Below are 22060 nucleotides of genomic sequence, written 5' to 3' on the forward strand. Positions count from 1 at the left end.
GCCAATTAAAATGATGCAATAACGGACGTCTTTTTAACCACAAAAAGCAGCGGATATTTTTTTCCCTTTTTTGGACATTGTGTGAACATAGCCTTAGTCTGACGCAGTGCTCTCTGTTGCCACTTCTGTCCCTGTCAAGAACTGTCCAGAGCAGGAGAGGTTTTCTATGGGGATTTTCTCCTGCTCTGGACAGTTCCTGTATCGGACAGAGGTGGCAGCAGAGAGCACTGTGTCAGACTGAAAAGAATACACCACTTCCTGCAGGACATATAGCAGCTGATAAGTCCTGGAAGACTGTAGATTTTTAAATAGATGTAAATTACTCTATAATTTAAAATCTCTATAACTTTCTAAATTCAGCTGATCTGAAAGGGGGAAGAAAAAAAAACATTTTGCAGGAGTTTCCTTTAAGGCCCTAAGGACAAGGGGGATAATGTCAAGACAAGTGTGAATCCCAGAGGTGTAAATCTTATTGGATTGATAGAGAATATATAGTTCCAGCACTCAACCACCTGTAGCAGTTAGCGAGAGTTGTAAGGGTTCTCAGAAGGTGCATCTATAAAACAGTGGGATATGGGGTCATGTATGATTTGGGATGGGATTACAATATAGGTAGGAATACTTGCCTGTATAGCAGTAGCACTTTATTTATCATATGTAGTTCTTTTATTTACAAATATAAATGTTACAATAATAACAAACAATAACATTAATTATCCTAATAAAACACATCACATATACAGTAAATAATCCAGAGAGTCCCTGGCTCCTTCCCCTATCGTCCTCAGTGGTTGTTGCTGGAGTCTATCATCACTCTCAGGAGAGAAAAAAAAAGGGGGAAGACTTCGAAGTAGTCTGTGAAAGTTCCAGCAGTCCCAGAGCAGCCAATGAGCTGTGTCCCCTGGCCCATGTGACCACCTTCATTTACCAGAACCCTGCATTATTTTCCTAAGTAATCCTCCCATCCCTCAGTAACGGATATATACTTCCCAGGCAATGCAGCTCGGAGCCCACCGCAGCCTGACTGCAGCCTGACATATAGGGATAGATAGATATATATATATATACTCAGTATTTATTTGGGGAGAGGTCCGAGCGTGGGAAAGGGACATCTCAGTATTCCAGCTGTACAACAACAAAAACTCTTTGTCTCTCGCCTGATGGAAGTGCTGGCTTCATAGTTTATTTGCGTAGGGGGGACTACAGCAATGTACCTCTATGGCAGCGAGGATTCGGACGAGGTAAGAGCAAAGCAACTTCTTTTACGAATCCGATGTCACGAGCAAATACTTTTATTATATATATATATATATATATATATATATATATATATATATATATCATTGTGCTTACAAAGAATTATTCATGAATAGAATTCCAGAGCTGCAGTTAAGACTGACACTTATGCATCAGATATATAGGAGTCAGGGGGGAGGGGCAAAATATACATTTGCATCATAGTGGTAGATGATTATATTATTCAAGGTCTGGGTGACTACTACTCCAGTCGTCAATCTTATCCTAATTTTAACTTTAAGGATTATATGTTGCATATATGTTCCACTTAAAGTGACATATCATTGCATAACTGGTAATTGTGTATTATAGATTTATAACTGGAAGTTCCCAATACGTAGTGCCGCCAAGCTGTGGTGACCGCAGGTGGTTTTGCAGTAGATACAAAGTACTGTGGCTCGGCAGTGTTGTGTATAGGGACCCTAAAATGAATGACCTGGGTTGCATTATATGTGGAGAATTACTATCCATGCAGTTATCTAATACATTCCTTAAAGGGGTTGTCCAGTGAAAATCTTTTTCTTTCAAATCAACTGATTTCAGAACATTATATAGATTAGTAATTTTATTCTATTTAAATTCTCAAGTCTTCCCATCCTTATCAGCTGCTGTATGTCATGCGGGAAATGTTGTTTTCTTTTCAGTCTGACACAGTGCTTTCTGCTGCCCCCTCTGTCCGAGTCAGGAACTGTCCAGAGCAGGTGAGGTTTTCTATCGGAAATTTTCTCCTGCTCTGGACAGGTCCTGACATGGACAGAGGTGGCAGCAGAGAGCACTGTGTCAGACTGGAAAAAATACACCACTTCCCGCAGGACATACAGATGCTGATAAGTACGGGAAGACTTGAGATTTTTAAATAGAAGTAAATTACAAATCTATATAACTTTCTGAAACCAGTTGATTTGAAAGAAAAAGATTTTCGCTGGACAACCCCTTTAAAGCTGTTCTACAAGCACATGGACAGAGGTTGTCTCCTGAATAGTGATAATGGCGGTAACATCACGTGTTGTGCTCCATTTTGCCATTTTCCTGTAGAGGAGGAAGGATAGAATGGCCTAGAAGGAGTACATTCAATGGGGGAGATTTATCAAACATGGTGTAAAGTGAAACTGGCTCAGTTGCCCCTAGCAACCAATCAGATTCCACCTTTCATTTTCCAAAGAGTCTGTGAGGAATGAAAGGTGGAATCTGATTGGTTGCTAGGGGCGACTGAGACAGTTTCACTTTACACCATGTTTGATAAATCTTTATATAAGGTCATAAACCAATGTTATACAGTGTGGTGATGTTATCGATCTCAGCTGGATGCTTCTATACAGTATACTGAAGCTGTCAGGTTTCTGTACAGCCAGATGACTAAAGTATCTAGGTGGAAGCTGAGTATATGTGTGAACCTACCCTAATATCCTAATGCATGAGTGGTTATGTCCTAGAGATCTCATGTGTTGGATTAAAGGGGAACTCCAGTAAAAAAAAAATTAACATATCAACTGGTGTAAGAAAGTTATATAGATTTGTAATTTACTTCTATTTAAAAATCTTACGTCTTCCAGTATTTCTTAGCTGCTGTATGCACTGCAGGAAGTGGTGTATTCTTTCTAGTCTGACAAACTGCTCTCTGCTGCCAGCTTTGTCCAGAGCAGAAGCAAATCCCTATAGAAAACCTTTCCTGTTTTGGACAGTTTCTGTGAAGTTTCCAGTTAGTCTAGGACTATATGGCGCCATTGACTGTACGACATATATTGAGGCCAAAGATTGCAGTAAGGCATTGCAGCTAAAATAAAAATAGGGTTGCATTGTGAAATGCAAGTGGTTGCGACCATAAGCCCAGAGCCTGTAGATTTGTAGAGACTAGTTGCGGTTGCAGCAACTTGCATGTTGCAGTGCAGTGTCGGACTGGCCCACTAGAGGACAGGAGAAACCTCCGGTGGGCCCCCAGCTTTAGAACCTGCACTAACACTGACTGACATGTTGTTTCTCATTGGTTGTTCATTGGTGGGCCCCCAGGATAATTTCCTCTTTGGGGCCCCAGATACTCTAGTCCGACACTGTTGCAATGCAGTCACATTCGTTTGCAGAAAGCATAGATGCATAGCACTGCAAAGTAACCTGGTTACCCATTGTACAATCTATAGCCCTACAGTCCAATGATCATTCAGTAGGAAGAAATATTGCTTTCAAGTCCTAAGCATTTTAGGCAATGCCAAAGCGATCCCTGGCAATACTATCATTGGTGACCAGGATGCACACCATCAGTGTTGGACTGGGGTATCTGCGCCCCACCTGGAAAAAATGATCCTTGGGGCCCACCAATGAAGAACCTATGAAAATAGACATGTCAATCAGTGTTATTTCAAGTTCTAAAGCTTGGGGCCCACCGGAGCACTGTCCAATGGTCTGGTGGGCCAGTCCAGCACTGGATACCATGCTCTTGTGGACAGGACAGCGATTCCCTTCCATGTTACTGAATCTGAATTGGATCATTTGTTCTAGAATATTGGATAAGTCATGATAATATTTGCAAGTTTACTACAGTTCATCTGGCTGCAGCCCCTACCAACATGTTTCTGATGTTCCCTGCTTCTTCTTCTTCTTCTTGGGGATGACCCTACTGATTTGCATTTCTGGGTTCCTACCAGGCCCCTGATCACTTTCTATTCTTCCTATCTTTAGTGAATGGACAGAAATTTCTAGATAAACAGAATGTATAGCTGATAATAACATAGACAATCACAGATCTATCGAGGGGACAGAAGTAAACATGGATTTGAGCTTTGCATTGTTTCCCCTGAGATAAGTGGTGTGATATTGTCCGGCAGCTGCTGCTCTCCAGCTCTCCATCTATAGAAATTATATATTTGTTCAGCTGAGCCGAGCTATGCTAATGGAGAAGTTGGCCGAATGACAGCCATTCTATGTTTAAGGTCCGCCTAGGGCTTTGTGCACATGGTCCTATTATGACTCTGTGCAACCTGTAATAAAGATATACAATGAGACCCATAGATGTATATAGTGCCCTGCTGTACCTATTAAAGGTATACAGAGTCTATTGGAGGAATACAGAACCATTTTTTTCTGTTTTCCTGTACAATTGTTACCTTACTTAAACCTACTTAGTTGTTAAGTGGGTCATCTTGTTGCAACCTAGAATCTGCCATTTACAATACTGGTGTCTGCTGACAGACTGTAATACTAATGTCTGCTGACAAACTGTAATAATGATGTCTACGAACAAACTGCAATATTGGTGTCTTCTGACAGACTGCCCTACTGGTGTCTTCTGACAGACTATGTTCACACTACGTAACAGTACGGCCGTTGTTGCCATCGGCAACAATGGCCATACTTTATGCAGTGTGGAACATGCAGTGTGAAACCTGCATTTCTATGGGATCACGGCCGGAGCATATACACATGTCAGCTTTCTGCGGCCGCAATTCAATGAATTGCGGCTGTAGGAAACCCTATCGGTTCACACAATGAAGCAAGCGGCTCCGGACGCTTGCTTCACTGTGTGCTGTGGGAGGTTCTGATGCGGGCGCACACTGATGTGCACGCATCAGAACACTATCGCCAGAAAGATCATCCGGGCGGGACTTAAGTACCTGCTGGGATGATCCGGGCAGAGACCGGCCGGGTCACGGAACGTCCGGTCTCATAAGATGTGTGAACATGGCCTAATACTGATGTCTGCTGATGAATTGTATTACTATTGTCTTCTGACAGACTGTAATACTGGTGTCTGCTGACAGACTGTAATACTAATGTCTGCTGACAAACCACTATTAGTGTCTGTTGACAGACTGCACTACTGGTGTCTGACAGGCTGTAATAATGTCTGCTGATGTCTTCTGTCATACTGATGTCTGCTGATGAACTGTACTACTGGTGTTTGCTGACAGGCTGTAATAATGTCTGCTGACAGACTGCAGTATTGGGGTCTTCTGACTGACTGCAATACTGATGTCCCCTGACTGAATGTCATACCAACGTCTGCTGACAAATTGAATTACTGATGTATGTAGATAGGATCGAGGAGCAAGCGAACGCTGACCTAACAGTGTAATAGGGGCTTAATACTGATGCCTTCTGACAGACTGTAATAATGGTGTCTGCAGTGCTCATCTTCTGACAGACTGTAATACTGATGTCTGCTGACAGACTGTATTGCTGGTCTTCTGACAGACTGTAAAACTACTGTCTGCTGACAGACTTTAATATTGGCCTTCTGACAGACTGTAATGCTTATGTCTGCTGGAAGACTGTAATACTGGCCTTCTGACAGACTGTAATACTGATGTCTGCTGACAGACTGTAATAGTGATGTTTGCTGACAGACTGTAATGCTGGTCTTCTGACAGACTGTAATACTACTGTCTGCTGACAGACTTTAATACTGGCCTTCTGACAGACTGTAATACTGATGTCTGCTGACAGACTGTTTTGCTGTTCTTCTGACAGACTGTAATACTGATGTCTGCTGACAGACTAATACTAATGTCTTCTAACAGAATGTAATACTGGTGTCTGCTGACAGACTGTAATACTAATCTTCTGACAGACTGTAATACTAATATCTGCTGAAGAATTATATTACTGATGTCTGCAGATAGACTGTAATACTGGTGTCTGCTGACAGACTGCATTGTGGGCCTAATTCTCTCCAGTGTAGAGATGTTGTATAAAGCTGTGAGGCCTGCGCTGGGTGACAACTCTTGTGTGGTATCGGTAATAGCGGCCGAGCACCCTGGAGCACATCTAACACATGGCTGAATAGAACTGTTAACAGCATGACAGAAGAGGACAACACCAGGAAGTATGGGCTGGAGACATCAGGAGACCCTCCTCTTGTTCAGGATACTTAAGGAGAGTGCTGATGTAGACCCGTATATTGTCAGCCCGATAGTGATTGCCGCTCTGATAACCTTTGTTACCAGGGAGGAAGGAGATCAATAAGGTTTGTTTTCCTGTAAGCGATCTTAGCACAGTCCCTGTTTAACCAGACGTACATTAGCCCCCAACGCCATATCCTGCCCGGCAGCCTTTAACTAGTTCAATAAAACCTAAGACATTCAGTGTTGGCAACGAAAAAAAATCCCCAGCTATGGACAAAAATCTGAAAAGTTAGGGCCCTATTCCACGGAGCTCGGACGATTATCGCTCCGTGGAATAGAGACAACGATCAGCTGATGATCGTGTCATCGGCTGATCGTTTATTTAGGTTCAAACCTAAAATCATCTGGCACCGATGCTTTTGAAATCGTCGATCGCCCGCCACGCATCGCTATTGCACGCAGCACGCGACCGACGATTTCAAAAGCACCGTGCTTTACCTAAACACGTCTTCTCCTGCGTTCCTTCTTCCTCCAGTCCCGCTCGCAGCAGCAGCGTCTGAGCAGCCTGTCTTAGCTGACAGGACGCTCAGCCAATCACTGGCCGTGGCCGTCCTGGCCAGTGATTGGCTGAGCAGTCCGTCAGCTCAGACAGGCTGCACCGAAGTTGCTGCTGTGCGCGGGATCAGGAGGAAGAAGGAGCACAGGAGAAGAACTGCAACATGTGTAGGTAATATATGGTGATTAAACAAGGACTGCAAGGACATCGGTAACGATGTCCATGCAGCCCTTGTTAAACGATTATCAAGCCATGTAATAGGCCCAGTAAACGAGCGCCTATCTATCAGATCGGTGCTCGTTTACATTATTGATCGGGCCCCCATTGGCCCGTAGGGTACTATTGCACAGAGCGATTTTTAACGACTAACGATAAACGATTGCAAACTAAATTGTTTATTGTTAACCTGAAATCGTTCACCATATTACACAGAACGATAGTCGTTAGTTACAATTAGAGATGAGCGAACCTGGAGCATGCTTGAGTCAATCCGAACCCGAACGTTCGGTATTTGATTAGCGGTGGCTGCTGAAGTTGGATAAAGCCCTAAGGCTATGTGGAAAACATGGATATAGTCATTGGCTGTATCCATGTTTTCCAGACAACCTTAGAGCTTTATCCAAGTTCTGCAGCCCCAGCTAATCAAATACCGAACGTTCGGGTTCGGATCGACTTGAACCTGAACCCAGTTTGCTCATCTCTAGTTACAATCGTTACTACAATTGTTATTGCGATCGTTACTGTGATCCTTTTTGCGATCGTTACTATGATCGTTTATTCCTTCTGATTCCAGGAAAACAATGAACAATGAGCAATTACACTGAACGATTAGTGAACAAATGCGGAACTTGAGCGAACGAATGAGGAATTACAGCGAACGATTAACGATAATTTTAGGTTTTCATTTAAATTACTGATCAATGACATACGAACGATTTTTCGATCGTTGCCTGCAATTCCACAAAACGATTATCGTTTAAATTCGAAAGATATAACGACTTTTCGCATGATAATCGTCCCGTGTAATAGGGCCCTAACTCTGGATCAGCTGGGGTATTCAGTAACATTAAGGTGGAAAGCAGAATTTGTTCCAAGGTGATGGGAGGTTTAGCTTGGGTATGTATGGCTATGTTCCCACTACGGTAACGTCCCGTCATTTAGCAAAGGAAAGGCGGCCGTCTATTGATAATGACGGCCACAAACGATGATCATGATCATTTCCCCGTAAATTACGGCACATTCTCCTAGTGGGAACATAGCCTACGTAAGAATGCCATTAAGCGTCACTGAAATCTTTTAGACTTGAGCTACATTGTGTATATAGAATAATGTAAACTCATGTTATAAATGCCTCCGCACATAGAGAGTCTCAGCTGTACTGTATACACTGCTCTGGCAGGAGGTCACATACTTTATAAAGCTGGGAGATCAATGTGTGTATTAAAGGGGTTATCCAGCAAAAAATCTTTTTTTTTATGTCAGATCAACTGGTTTCTGAAAGTTATAAAGATTTGTAATTTACGTCTATAAAAAAAAAAAAAAAAAAGTCTTCCAGTACTTATCAGCTGCTTTATGTCCTGCAGGAAGTGGTGTATTCTTTTCAGTCTGACACAGTGCTCTCTGCTGCCACCTCTGTATATATCAGGAACTGTCCAGAGCAGTAGCAAATCCTCATAGAAAACCTCACCTGCTCTGGACATGTCCTGACATGGACAGAAGTGGCAGCAGAGAGCACTGTGTCAGACTAAAAAGAAAACATTTCCTGCAGAACATACAGCAGCTGATAAGGATGGGAAGACTTGAGATTTTTAAATAGAATTAAAGTACAAATCTATATAGCTTTCTGAAATTTCTGAAGTTCTAGAGTATCCCTTTAAGGACTTATTCACACTTTCTCTAAATGTATCCATAATTGCGGATTTCTATTGGTCTATTCACACTGTCCAAAGTTTTACAGACCTGCAATCTTAATTCACACATAAAAGTCTATGGGAGCGTCCGTAAAAATTACCTTAATTTAAAGAAGCAGTTTACAAAAAAAATATTATTGGTCCCACCCTCTAGGTGCTGGCATGTATACTCCTAGCAGGTGACCGCGGCTTTGTTCTGGTCCCGTTGTTCTGGTGCCGTTGAAATCCAGTGTGCACTCACGTCATTCTCTGCTGTGACTCCTCTTCTGTGTCCTGTGATTGAACGACGGACGTCACGCGCTTCCATTGTAAAGCGTGACTTTCGGCGTACAATCACAGGAGACAGAAGCACACAGGTCACAGCAGAGGCTGACGTGAGTGCGCGCTGGATTTGAACGGCACCATGGCAAAACAGTGCCACCCCTGTCCTCAGGTTGTGTGTGGTATTACAATTCAGCTCCTTTCACTTCAGTACAACTAAACTGCACAATTGTACCAAAACTGAGGACAGGAGTGGCGCTGTTTCTGAAAGAAAACAACCATGTTTTTCTAAGCCTGGATAACCCCATTAACACTTGAATGCCCCCTGCAGCCCCGATCATTTACACATGAATACCCGATGCTAGTATTTATATGCTTTACTTTTTTTTAAATATGTGTTGAGAAGCTGAGCTGCAGGGTATATAACTGAACACGAGTCATAATTATATATAATAATACAGGCGTATACAAATAAACATAAATAGGAATGGGAAAAGTTGTAATTACATCAGTCAGCGGCAGCTTGTTAATGGTTTCCAGGCAACTACAGTAATGTTCTTATATAAGGACTTAAAAACCTAAGAAAGTTCCATGGCATAGATCAATGTCCTTCAGCCAGTGGTTCTCTACTATGCCCATCTTTATTGATGAACAACTTTGCCGAAAGTTTGGGTTCGGTAAAGTTTATCTGAACATGAATGTTCTAAGAGAAACAGATCGCTGATCTCAGGGAGACCAGCCAAACAATAACACTGCTGGCTGCTACTGAAAGCGCTCAATGCAGTGAAATCCTAGGTGCATTGCCCCCTGGGAAACATGAATATGCAAAAGAAGAGCCTGTGGAGCCTCATTAAAAAGTCTCGAAACACAGGACTAGCCAGATATCCCTCCGGGAAGGACCCAACCTAGGGGTGGCTTCTGTAAGGAAACCACCATATTAAGTGGCCCTATAAGTCAATGTAATGACAAGGGGAAAACCAAGGCCAGGTATCCATTCACAGACAGCTGTTTCGGGATGTTGCCCCTCATCAATGTGGAGCAGCATTCTGGCTAGGTGGGAGCAATGCCTAGTAGAGCCATAAGAGAAACAGATCACTGATCTCGGGATTTGACTCCCAGCAGCTGGAGAAGTTGGATGCCGCCTTGGGGAATCCTGGAAAACATGCAGAATCCAAACTTTTGCCAAGTTTATTCATCACTACCCATCATGTCCTTTACAGTCTTTGCCACAGCCGGAGAGCCACAGGTTGGGAAAAACCACCATAGATGTTAGAGCAGTGGTATTGGTGATATGGGGGGGTCTCTCAATGACCACCCTACACAGGAAAGACAAGAATTCTTGCAGCCGGCACAGAGACTTAGGGCCCTATTACACGGAAGGATAATCGTCCGAATCGGCCCTATCCGGCCGATTATCGTTCCTTGTAATAAACACAACGGTCAGCCGATGACAACGATGATCGGCTGATTGTTGATATAGGTTTGGACCTATAATTGTTGAGCACCGACCGCGCATTGTCACAAGTAATTGTCACAATTTGCTTAAACTGCATACATTACCTATCCATGGTCCCGGGCTCCTCCTGAGCTATGCTTCTCCCTGGGTCCCTTGCGCTGCAGCTTCAGAGCGGCCTGTCTGAGCTGACAGGCCGCTCAGCCAATCACAGGCCGGGACCGCCGCAGCCAGTGATTGGATGAGCGAGCTGTCAACTAAGACAGGCCGCTCTGAAGCTGCAGCTCGCGGGACCCGGGGAGAAGTGGACCGCAAGAGGAGCCCTGGACCATGGATAGGTAATGTATACAGTTTAAGCAAGGGCTGCAAGGACATCGGTAACAATGTCCATGCAGCCCTTGTTATAAATGATTATCGGGCCGTGTAATAGGCCCAGTAAACAAGCGCTCGTTTACAGTTATTAGGACCCTTAGGGTACTATTACACCAAGCAATTTTCCGACGACTAACGATTAACGATAAACGATCTTAAACGACCGCTAAGGCAAACGACCCGAAATCGTTCGCCCAAGTACACAAAACGATGATCGTTATTTAAGATCGTTCTTGCGGTCGTTTAGTCGTCGCTATTGCGTACGTTTCAGCTGTGAATTCTTATTCCACCGAACGATGTGCGAACGATGAGCGACCGATCAAACGATAAAAATAGGTCCGGATCCTATTAAACGATCAACGATTTCTTGTTGGTCGTTTAATCGTTGCCTGCTATTACACGAAATGATTATCGTTCAAATCCGAACGATTTAACGATTTTTCGAACGATAATCGTGCCGTGTAATACCAGCCTTATTCTCACTTGGAGGCTCAGGTCTTGGTTACGACTAGAGATTAGATCAAGTCCGATCAAGTCACTTGTTCTGCACTTGTTTTAATCCTCTCTGCCTTCCATGCTTGGAGTGAGTCCATGACATTTGAGTATTTACAGGCCAGGGTGAAAGGAATTCAAGCTGAAGTCCTAATAACGTACTGGGATTCTATATGTTGACATCCGAGTAGAAGGCGATGGACGTAAAAAGTCAATGTACATTAAACAAGAGGCGAGCCGCTCTCTGGTGTCGTCAGGCCGCGTTTCATTAGCTGATTGTTTCTGAGAATATTCTGCCGGGTAGCCATATGTTTCCAATTGAAGCCTAGGACTCGTGCTAGCAGTCCACATAAACAATTATGTATGATTCATGACTTGGGAAGCTACCAGAAATCCTCCAAGGGGGCAGGAGGGAGACTTGTTTGTAGTTTATCTGAAGAGAGAAAAAAAAAGTTCCCAAAGTACACAAAATTGTATTTCAAGAGTTCAAGAGTTAAAATTGATTTATGCAGAACTCTTGTAAATTGTCTATTTAAAAATCTCAAGTCATCCATTACTTATCAGCTGCTGTATGTCCCGCAGAAAGTGGTGTATTCTTTCCAGTCTGACACAGTGCTCTCTGCTGCCACCTCTGTTCATGTCAGGAAGAAATCCCCATAGAAAACCTCTCCTGCTCTGGACAGTACCTGACATGGACAGAGGTGGCAGCAGAGAGCACTGTGTCAGACTGGGAAGAATACACCACTTCCTGCAGGACATACAGCAGCTGATAAGTACTGGACGACTTGTGATTTTTTTTTTAATAGAAGTAAATTACAAATCTATATAACTGTCTGACACCAGTTGATTTGAAAGAAAAAAAAAACATTAAATATTTTTCCTATATAAACCTGAGTGCATCTTATAGTACATAAATCTGATATAGATATATATATATATATATATATATATATATGACTTGTATCATCCTCCTCCTTTCCTTTATTCTCTGGGTTGGTTAGCTGCCTATTGTATGATTTTAATATAGCAGATGTATACAGGGGACTTCAGCCAATGAAATGGTTATATTTCCATCCAATTACGCGTGGCGTCTAGAATTTATGAATGAGTGTGTGCGGCGTGGGGATTGATTTCTCAGCAGCCCTGGTAATAATTAAGCCTGAGGTTGCTGTGACAGTCAAGGAGGCGATTCTGATACAACTCCATTATACTTCACAGCAGCGCACTTGGCTCTGGAGATGATGTAAATCTGACTCTAGTACACTTGGTGGCTGTGTATTTTATATGCAGTATTTCTTTCATTTATTCACTATATTGCATATATAATGGGGGAGATTTATCAAACATGGTGTAAAATTAAACTGGCCCAGTTGCCCCTAGCAACCAATCAGATTCCACCTTTCATTTTCCAAAGAGTCTCTCAGAAATGAAAGGTGGAATCTGATTGGTTGCTAGGGGCAACTCAGCCAGTTTCACTTTACACCATGTTTGATAAATTTCCCCCAGTATTTCTAAGCCACCTATCCCAAACCTGTGCCACTACAACTCCCAGCATGCCCTGATAGCGGAAGCCTAGGTGGCACCATTTATCGCCACTCATTCAATCTTTTGGTGATATCTGGTGTAGTAAATGGCAAATAATGTATATTGTATCTGCATCTAACCCAGGAATATCTCCAGCTGTTGCAAAACTACAATTCTCCTCATGCCGCAATAGTCAAAGCTGTTTTGGATATAGAAAGTACATTTCTCACGCCACTTTTTGGAGGTATCTTTCCCTTCAAGTCAGTGTGGCCCCATTAAGAAGCCTTACCCTAAGGGCAGTATTACACGGATCAATAATCTGCAGAATCGACCCGATTAAGAGGATTATCACTGAGAGTTAGGGCCCTATTCCACCGGACGATTATCGTTAGCATAACTGTTAACGATTAACGATCTCAAACGACCGCTATTGCGAAAGACCTGAAAACGTTCACTCATTTCCATGGAACGATAATCGTTACTTATGATCGTAATTGCGATCGTTTCTTCTTCCGTATTTATTCGCTATTGCGTTCGTATCTATTGCGAACGACCGAACGATGTCTTATTCAATGCGAACGATTTGCGAACGAGCAACGATAAAAATAGGTCCAGGTCTTATAAAGCGATCAACGATTTCTCGTTCGGTCGTTAATCGTTAACTGCATTTCAACCGAACGATTATCGTTTAGATTCGAACGATTTAACGATAATCTGAACGATAATCGTCCGGTGGAATAGGGCCCTAAGGCTATATTCAGACCTGGCCAGGTCACGGAACAGCCGGTGTCTGAAAATATCATCCCGGCCAGTACGGCAGTGACCTTTAGTGCCGCAGAGTTCTGATGTGGGCGCGGATGGGTAAAGCGTGGATGGGTAGTGTATGCTGTTTGGGCAAGGGCTGCAAGGACATCGGTAACAATGTCCATGCAGCCCTTGTTAAACAATTATCAGACCGTTTAATAGGTCTAGTAAACGAGTGCCGATCTAGAATATCACTGATCAAGCCAGACAGTTCTCCAGAAGAAGATATTAGCCATCTGTTTCTCGGTTGCTGCTCTTGGTCAGAATAGAAGAGTAGAAGAAGGCAATGCACAATTTGCAGAGTACCTTCTACACAGTATCTTTGAGTGCTATCGCCATTATATTGTGGCTATAACAATTTGGATCCATGACACGGGTCAGAATAGAACAGGGTGCTGGCTGCAAAAGACCATCAATGTGGGACCAAAGGGGTAACGTGTCTCCCTGAGGCGAGTGTCATAAATATGTGTAGAGACTTGCAGCCTTCTGTGATCTGCTGGGAATTATGGGAGGGAAATCAACTCTCTAATAACTGTTAAGTCTACTAGATTTCTATAGGGATAAAGAAAATATAAAAATGTAAAAATAAAAAAAAGTTATACTCAGCTACCCTGAGCCCACATAGCTGGCACTTCCAGTCATTGTTCACCGTTGCTACTTACTGGTGATGCATTGGCCCACTCAGCCAATCAGTGACTGAGACAGAACTGCTGCTGCCAATGACTGACTGAGTGGGCAGTGGCTGGGGGGACAATACATCACCAGGGACTGAAAGTGTCGGCACAGCAGGTGGCTTAGTGGAGGTGAGTATGACTTCTTTTAACTTCTTTTTTTTTTTTTTTTTTTTTTTTCAAACCACCCCCAGCCATATATATATATAGATTTATAAGGGGGAGACTTATCAAACATTGTGTAAAGGGAAACTGGCTCAGTTGCCCCTAGCAACCAATCAGATTCCACCTTTCATTCCTCACAGACTCTTTGGAAAATGAAAGGTGAAATCTTATTGGTTGCTAGGGGCAACTGGGCCTGTTTCACTTTACACCATTTTTGATAAGTCTCCCCCATAGAGATAGAAAGATAGATGGAGAATTATTTTTATCTTTTCTCATAACATCCTATGTAGCAACCATTGTCAGGGAGCTGCTGCCAAGGCGGATTAGGTCATGGGGGGCATCAAAAGGGCCATAGATCTATCATTGTAGTAATTCTGTATACACGTGGAATATTGTGTACAGCTTTTGTCACCAATGTACAAGAAAAATATAAAAGACATCCAAAAGGGCATCCAAAGTAATAAATTGAATGGGTGGGGGGGGACTAAAGGACCCCAAAAGATTATTACTATTGGCATTATTTACCTTGGGAAAAAAAAAAGATGGCTGAGGGACTCTGTATAATATATCAGCGGGCAGTACAGAGATCTCTGCCATGATCACCCAGGAGTATAACTAGGTGGTGTCCTCTATATCTACAATAAAGAAGATCTCAATAGCAGTATTATTGAGGATTCTTTACTGTAAGAGCAGTGACACTATGGAAACTCCCTAGAATAAAAATATACAGTAAAATACATTTTTCAAGTATAATAATATTACAGGTTATGGTTGCAAGATTAATGGTGGATGATCCAGAGATTTATTCTGACAGTCAGAAGTGAATTCAGGACGGAATGTTTTCCTAAGATGAGGAAAATTGTCTTTTTTTTTTTTCCGGATCAATACAGCAGGACATTATGCTGAAATAGATGGACGTGTGTCTTTTTTTAGCCTTAGTAAATTTCTCCACGATCCCTCAGCATGGTTGTAAAATACCAGAGGGAAATCGATGCCACAATCAATCCAGTTGCCATCAATCTTGGCATATGGCGTATCAGTTGAGATGTTGGGTGGGTCTAGAAGCCGGATAGGGAAACATGTCCTGTAGTGTTATCCAGCTGTTTTCATTAACAGCCGATGCATTTTTATATCCATTGCTTCATCGGTAAAGGTACAAAAATGAATCCTCTTGGAATAGATATGTGAACTGAGACTTCCAAATGATATTAGATTGTTTTATATTATTATTATTATTATTATAGAGTTATTATTATACTTAAAGGGTGCTCCAGGCTAAGGTCATTTTTATTGTATGGCCGGGGAGGGGGTGGATATAGAAGTTCCAGCGCCGGGTCCCGGATCACGCCGCCCCATTCTCCCGTCCCGCTGCCTGGTCTGAGCTGCGGCTTGAAACGTGACGTCTCAAGGCACCTCAGCCATTTTAGCGGTCGTAGCGGGGTCCTGCCTCAGCCGCTGAATGGCTGAGCTGCCTTGAGATGTCACGTCTCAAGCCGCGGCTCAGACCAGGAAACGGCAGCCGGATGGGAGAACAGGGCGGTGCGATCCGGGACCTGGCGCTGGAACTGGGGAGGTAAGTGATTACCTAGGCTGTATCCCTGTTTTCCAGGCGGTACTCGGGCTGTCTCCGCCTTCCCCATGAAACGGGAAGGCAGCGGGAGTCAAATGCCGATGGTTCGAGTTCATACGAACATGAACATCAGCGCTGTTTGATCATCTCTAGCAGTGAGTGACATCATTATTCTGGTGACATCATTGTTTCCAGTGTATTCCTACTTAATATCTAGAACTTAGGGCCCTATTACACGGGGAAAAAATCGCTATATCATTGATCGGATCTTTTGTGCTGACCATAAAATCATTGTTACTGGTTCGCTAATTGTTTGCAAATCTTTTGATGCATTGTTGATTATTAATTGTTCGTATAGTAAAGTATAAGAACGATCATAATTACCAACTGTGGTTCCATGTATTATGGTGAATGATTTCAGGTCGCTCTTTTGCAATCATTTATTGTTAATCAGTGGAAACTAAAAAGTCGCTTTGTGTAATAGGATCCTTAGACTAAAGCCACCCATATACTATTGGCTAAATAGTCATTTTGACAGCCTCCAGACTCCCCAGTACACAGGGACAACTTGGCCACTTTCATTAGGGAGAAGAGGAGTGGCTATGTTGAAATATGACTGTCCAATTTTTCTTCTATCAGGGGAGAGTCTGGTGGCCCCCATAAATATTGGTTGGCTAGCCAATCCTGCTGAAAATGGAGACATTGGCCAACATTTACTTAAAGTGTCAAAAAGAGATCATTGGACCAACCATCAAAAATCTTCTTTGAATAGAGACCATTGGACCGACCATCGAAAGTCTACTCGAGTAGAGACCAATGGACCCAACTTCGAAAGTCTACTAGAATAGAGACCATTGGACTGACCATCGAAAAGGCGACTCAAACTGAGACCATTTGGCCAACCATCAAAAGTCTACTTGAATAGAGACCATTGGATCAACCATCGAAAGTTTATTCGAATAGAGACCATTCGACCACCCATTGAAAGTCTACTCGATTAGAGACCAATGGAACGCCCATTAAAAGTCTACTCGAATAGAGACCATTAGAACAACCATCGAAAGTCTACTCGAATAGAGACTATTGGACCGCCCATCAAAAGTCTACTCGAATAGAGACCATTGGACTGACCATTGAAAGTCTATTCAATTAGAGACCATTAGACCACCCATTGAAAGTCTAATCGAATAGAGACCATTGGAAAGCCCATCGACAGTCTACTCGAATAGAGACCATTGGAACGCCCATTGACAGTCTACTCGAATAGAGATCATTGGACCAACCATCGAAAGTCTACTCAAATGGAGACCAATAGACCGACCACTGAAAATCTACCCAAATAGAGACTATTGGACCGACAGTAAAAATGTACACGAATAGAGACCATTGGACCGACCATCGAAAGTCTACTAGAATAGAGACCATTGCATTACAATAACAACCCATGTGATGATGACTTTTGTTTACTTTATGAAGTTCCAAGTTTTCTTCACTTCCAAAAATGAGAGAAAAGTGACATTTCTGCCGCCAAGTTAATAAATATGTCTCCAGTCCTGTCTTCATCACAGACACTAAAGGGTTTTAAGGAAATTAAAATCATGTCCTGAATAATGAAAATATTACACAAATTAAACTATTGTGCATTTAGGAGACCAGATCTGTCAACAAAGGACGGGAAAAATGCTGCACGGCCGAGGGAATAAAAGGGGGAAAAAAAGATATTTGGCAGAAGTAATGTCGGATGATGCCAAGAGTTATATTTAATCTACATTTTGGTACAGCTGGAGACGACAGCGAGCAGAAATTGTGATCTGATTCTGGAAGTATTATTTAAGATTGATAACATTAGGGCTCATTAAACCTTAAAGGGGCACTCCAGAATTAGAACATTGTTTTTACATAAAAATATCATCCTAAGATATATAACTTACTAATATAGTGTTATCAATGGTAGTACTGGCTTCAATGTGTTAGGAACTTCCATAGGAAGTTGTGTATTCTTTAATTTTCAGTGTGGTGTTTTCTCAGCAGCTCCCTGTCTCCCTTTCCATTTTACTATCAATAATATAACTTAAAGGGGTTATTCAGCGAAAATCTTTTCTTTCAACTGGTTTCAGAAAGTTGTATAGATTTGTAAATTTGTAAATAATTTGTAAGTCTTCCCATACTTATCAGCTGCTCTATGTCCTGCTGGAAATGTTTTCTTTTCAGTCTGACACAGTGCTCTCTGCAGTGCTCTCTGCAGGAACTGTCCAGAGCAGGACAGGTTTTCTACAGGGATTTGCTACTGCTCTGGACAGTTCCTGACATGGACAGAGGTGGCAGCAGCTGGAAAGAATACACCACTTCCTGCAGGACATACAGCAGCTGAGGAGTATGGGAAGACTTAAGATTTTTAAATAGAAGTATATTACAAATCTATATAACGTTCTGAGACCAGTTCATTTGAAAGAAAAAGATTTTTCGCTGCAGTACCCCTATAATTCTGAAATCTTGCCGTTTTCACACCGGCCACTAGGGCCAATATTAAAGGAATACTCCAGATTTAAAAAAAAAAAATCAGCTGGTGTCAGAAAGTTATACAGATTTGTAATTTACTTTTATAAAAAAAAAGAAAAAAAGTCTTCCAGTACTTATCAGCTGCTGTAGGTCCTGCAGGAAGTGGTGTATTATTTCCAGTCTGACACAGTGCTCTCTGCTGCCACCTCTGTCCGTGTCAGGAAGTGTCCAGAGCATCAGCAGATCCCCATAGAAAACCTCTCCTGCTCTGGACAATTGCTGACATGGCAGAAGAAAACACCATGTAAAAATGGAAAGACTTGTTTTTTTTCCCTAATAATTTACAAATTTTCCCCATTTACAACTTTTTCCCCCTCTGGAGTCACCATTTAAGCTGAGACTTCCTGTTGTTTAGGGATCACTTTCCAGCAGTCTCCTCCTTATCATCATAGTAGTGCAGCAAGGCGTGACACCAGTGTAGAGATAATACAGGATCTTGACAATACTTGGTGCTTAGAGCTCAAGTTTCATATAAAAGCTGGGGTATAGCAACAAATGATTTGTAGATATAGTGGATTATCAGATGCCAGATTATCGGACTGTCAGTATATTTGTATATGTTCTGTGTAAATGAACTCAGGAGGAGATGTCACTATATCATATATTTGTTACACATATATGGTGGTGTAATGTATATGCCATTGATGCCTTACCATAGTGTATAGTGACCCCTTAGCATGTGATGCCTTGCACTGAGCTCTTCTCTCCATCCCCATTGTTAGGCCGCACAGCAGAGCCCAGTGAGTGCCCTGCCTGTAATGTCATGGGAGGTCACCGGGTTTTTAGAGGTCATGTGATTGATTTCACAGCTATGGCCGTATTCCAGGATGAGGTGGTTGGGGATGAAGTTTAAGGATAATAGGGCCCGTGTCTGTCTGGAGACATTACTGACGGATGTGCGGAGGGAGAAGTGATGCTGAAGGATGGAGGAGGAGAGCTCTGGGATACATTGGGAGGAGGCTCCCTCCAGCTGAGGTGTTCTACAGGCTTATGTGGCTATATAACTGCAGATACAGGGGGAGGGGTTATATAGTTTATGTCAGAGGTGACGGTCTATCTATCTATCTATCTATCTATCTATCTATCTATCTATCTATCCCCTATCTATCTATTATCTATCTATCTCCTATCTATCTATTATCTATCTATCTATCTCCTATCTATCATCTATCTATCTATCTATCTATCTATTTATCTATCTATCTACTATCTATCTATCTATTGTCTATCTATCTATTATCTATCTATCTATCTATCTATCTATCTATCTATTGTCTATCTATCTATTATCTATCTATCTATCTATCTCCTATCTATCAATCATCTATCTATCTATCTATCTATCTATCTATCTATCTATCTATCTCCTATCTATCTATCTTCTATCTATCTATCTATCTATCTATCTATCTATCTATCTATCTCCTATCTATCAATCATCTATCTAACTATCTATCTATCTATCTATCTATCTATCTATCTATCTATTATCTATCTATATTATCTATCTATCTATTATCTATCTATATTATCTATCTATCTATCTATCTATCTATCTATCTATCTATCTATCATTCTACCTACGATAGATGGATAGATAGATAGATAGATAGATAGATAGATATTCAAAGTAGATTCAATGGCACTCCAAGATAAATTGCAAAAACTCAGTGTTTTATTCCAGTGTCCAAAAGTAGTAACAGCACAGCAAAAGGCAACGTTTCTGTGGCCTCACGCCACCATTTGAAAATGGTGGCGTGAGGCCACAGAAACGTTGCCTTTTGCTGTGCTGTTACTACTTTTGGACACTGGAATAAAACACTGAGTTTTTGCAATTTATCTTGGAGTGCCATTGAATCTACTTTGAATATATAAGGAAGTCCGTGGTTAAGACTACAACAGGCACCCGTGCACACCATCGCTAGTGCTGCTGAATTACTTATGTGTAGATAGATAGATAGATAGATAGATAGATTCTCGTATTGTTCATGTCTCCTTGGTGTTACATAATAATAATAATAATAATAATAATAATACCATCCAATATTTGGTAGACCTCCTGTCTATTATCTTTCTATTAATCCTTTTCTCCATACACACCACATATCTCCTGATTCCAGGAATATATACATATATGTGTTACTAGATTACAGCAGCAGTATATATATATATATCTCTGTAAGCTGTGTTGGTGTGCGGTGCTCCGGGAGGACAGGTCTGTGACATGTGATGCGGATGGTCGGCCGCCCCGTCCTGCCAGCTTCTTGCTATTTTCATGTTGTGTACCCTTGAGATGCAGAATAGCAATCTGACAAAGACTAGCAGCCCTGTGTGATGTGAGCAAGTGCGTAAGGAGAGGAGACGGAGCATGCTCAGTGAGGCCAGGCTCGTCCCCCAACCAGATCCCTAAAGAGATTGATTGAACTTTGCACTTGCAAATGTCACTGAATCCATTTGGCTCCTGATTCTCCTTCCATAAGGCATCGGGAAGCCATGTAGCCTCCATCTCTGTGCTCGGCAGCAGCATCCACCTGGCACAGGGATGCCTGGTGCTCAGCATCTCCTCATTCATGATGACAAGGAGACATGTCTGCTACTTCTTCTTCTTCTTCTCTTAAATGACCTCTGTCTTTCCCAATGATCAGACACTTGGGATTGGAATGAGACAGAGACCCGGCCTCTCTCCCTTTTACTTCTTGTCCAAGTTGCCATGCGAGCTGCTCGGTCCTGGAGAAAAGATGGATAGGGAAGGCGATGCGGTTCTTCAGGATAATCCGTGCACTTGTTTGGGAAGGATGTGCAGCACAGGGGGCCACCGCCGGGCACAATAACTAACCCGTCTGGCTAATGAAGGCCTCCTGGATCAGACTCTTAAAGAGAACCAAAGGAGGACGACTGAAGACTTCTGATGTCTGTGTAAGCCGCGTCCGTCTATTTACCTGGAGAGGTGGCGGGGATGGGGCTGCTGTATATAGCTGGGTACTATATTAGACAACAATATCTGGAGGGGCTAGGGGGGCTGCTGTATATAGCTGGGTACTGTATTAGACAACAATATCTGTGTGGGGGGGTGGTAAATATCTATAGGACGGTGATTTATGGCGATTTGATGGCTGTCACCGGTTGTGACGTACTATGGGATTGTAATGAAATAGTTAATGATCTATAGGAAGAGGTGTGACCTCAGATGTCGGCGGCGGCGGAGGCTCTTATAGGGAATGTCTATGTCGTGTGTAAACTCCGTCCTATGGTTCTTATAGGTGTCAAATGAGCATAGATTGTAAGCTCTTGTGTCCAGGATGTGTCTATGGACGGCTACACCTGTGTATTTATAACTGTGTATATAGACGGCTACACCTGTATATATAACTGTGTATATAGATGGCTACACCTGTATATATAACTGTGTATATAGACGGCTACACCTGTATATATAACTGTGTATATAGATGGCTACACCTGTATATATAACTGTGTATATAGATGGCTACACCTGTATATATAACTGTGTATATAGACGGCTACACCTGTATATACTCTCACCCTACTGTGTATATAGATGGCTACACCTGTATATATTACCCTCACCCTA

At 42.3% G+C, this 22060-nt stretch overlaps 1 protein-coding gene across 3 annotated transcripts in view; it reads left to right on the top strand.

Moving 5' to 3' along the window:
• CACNB2 (calcium voltage-gated channel auxiliary subunit beta 2) overlaps nt 1-22060 on the top strand; it is a 195717-nt gene that overhangs the window by 106120 nt on the left and 67537 nt on the right. Inside the window, exon 1 of one of the 3 annotated variants that reach the window (XM_069959032.1) lies at nt 1073-1241. The exons of the other annotated variants lie outside the window; for them this stretch is intronic. Within the exon in view, the coding sequence (XP_069815133.1) occupies nt 1209-1241 (33 nt within the window). The 5' untranslated portion in view covers nt 1073-1208. Of the gene's footprint in view, nt 1-1072; nt 1242-22060 lie in introns of those variants that run through there. 3 annotated transcript variants of the gene reach the window in all.

Source organism: Dendropsophus ebraccatus, chromosome 2 (assembly GCF_027789765.1).
Source record: "Dendropsophus ebraccatus isolate aDenEbr1 chromosome 2, aDenEbr1.pat, whole genome shotgun sequence".
Classification (NCBI taxonomy): domain Eukaryota; kingdom Metazoa; phylum Chordata; class Amphibia; order Anura; family Hylidae; genus Dendropsophus; species Dendropsophus ebraccatus.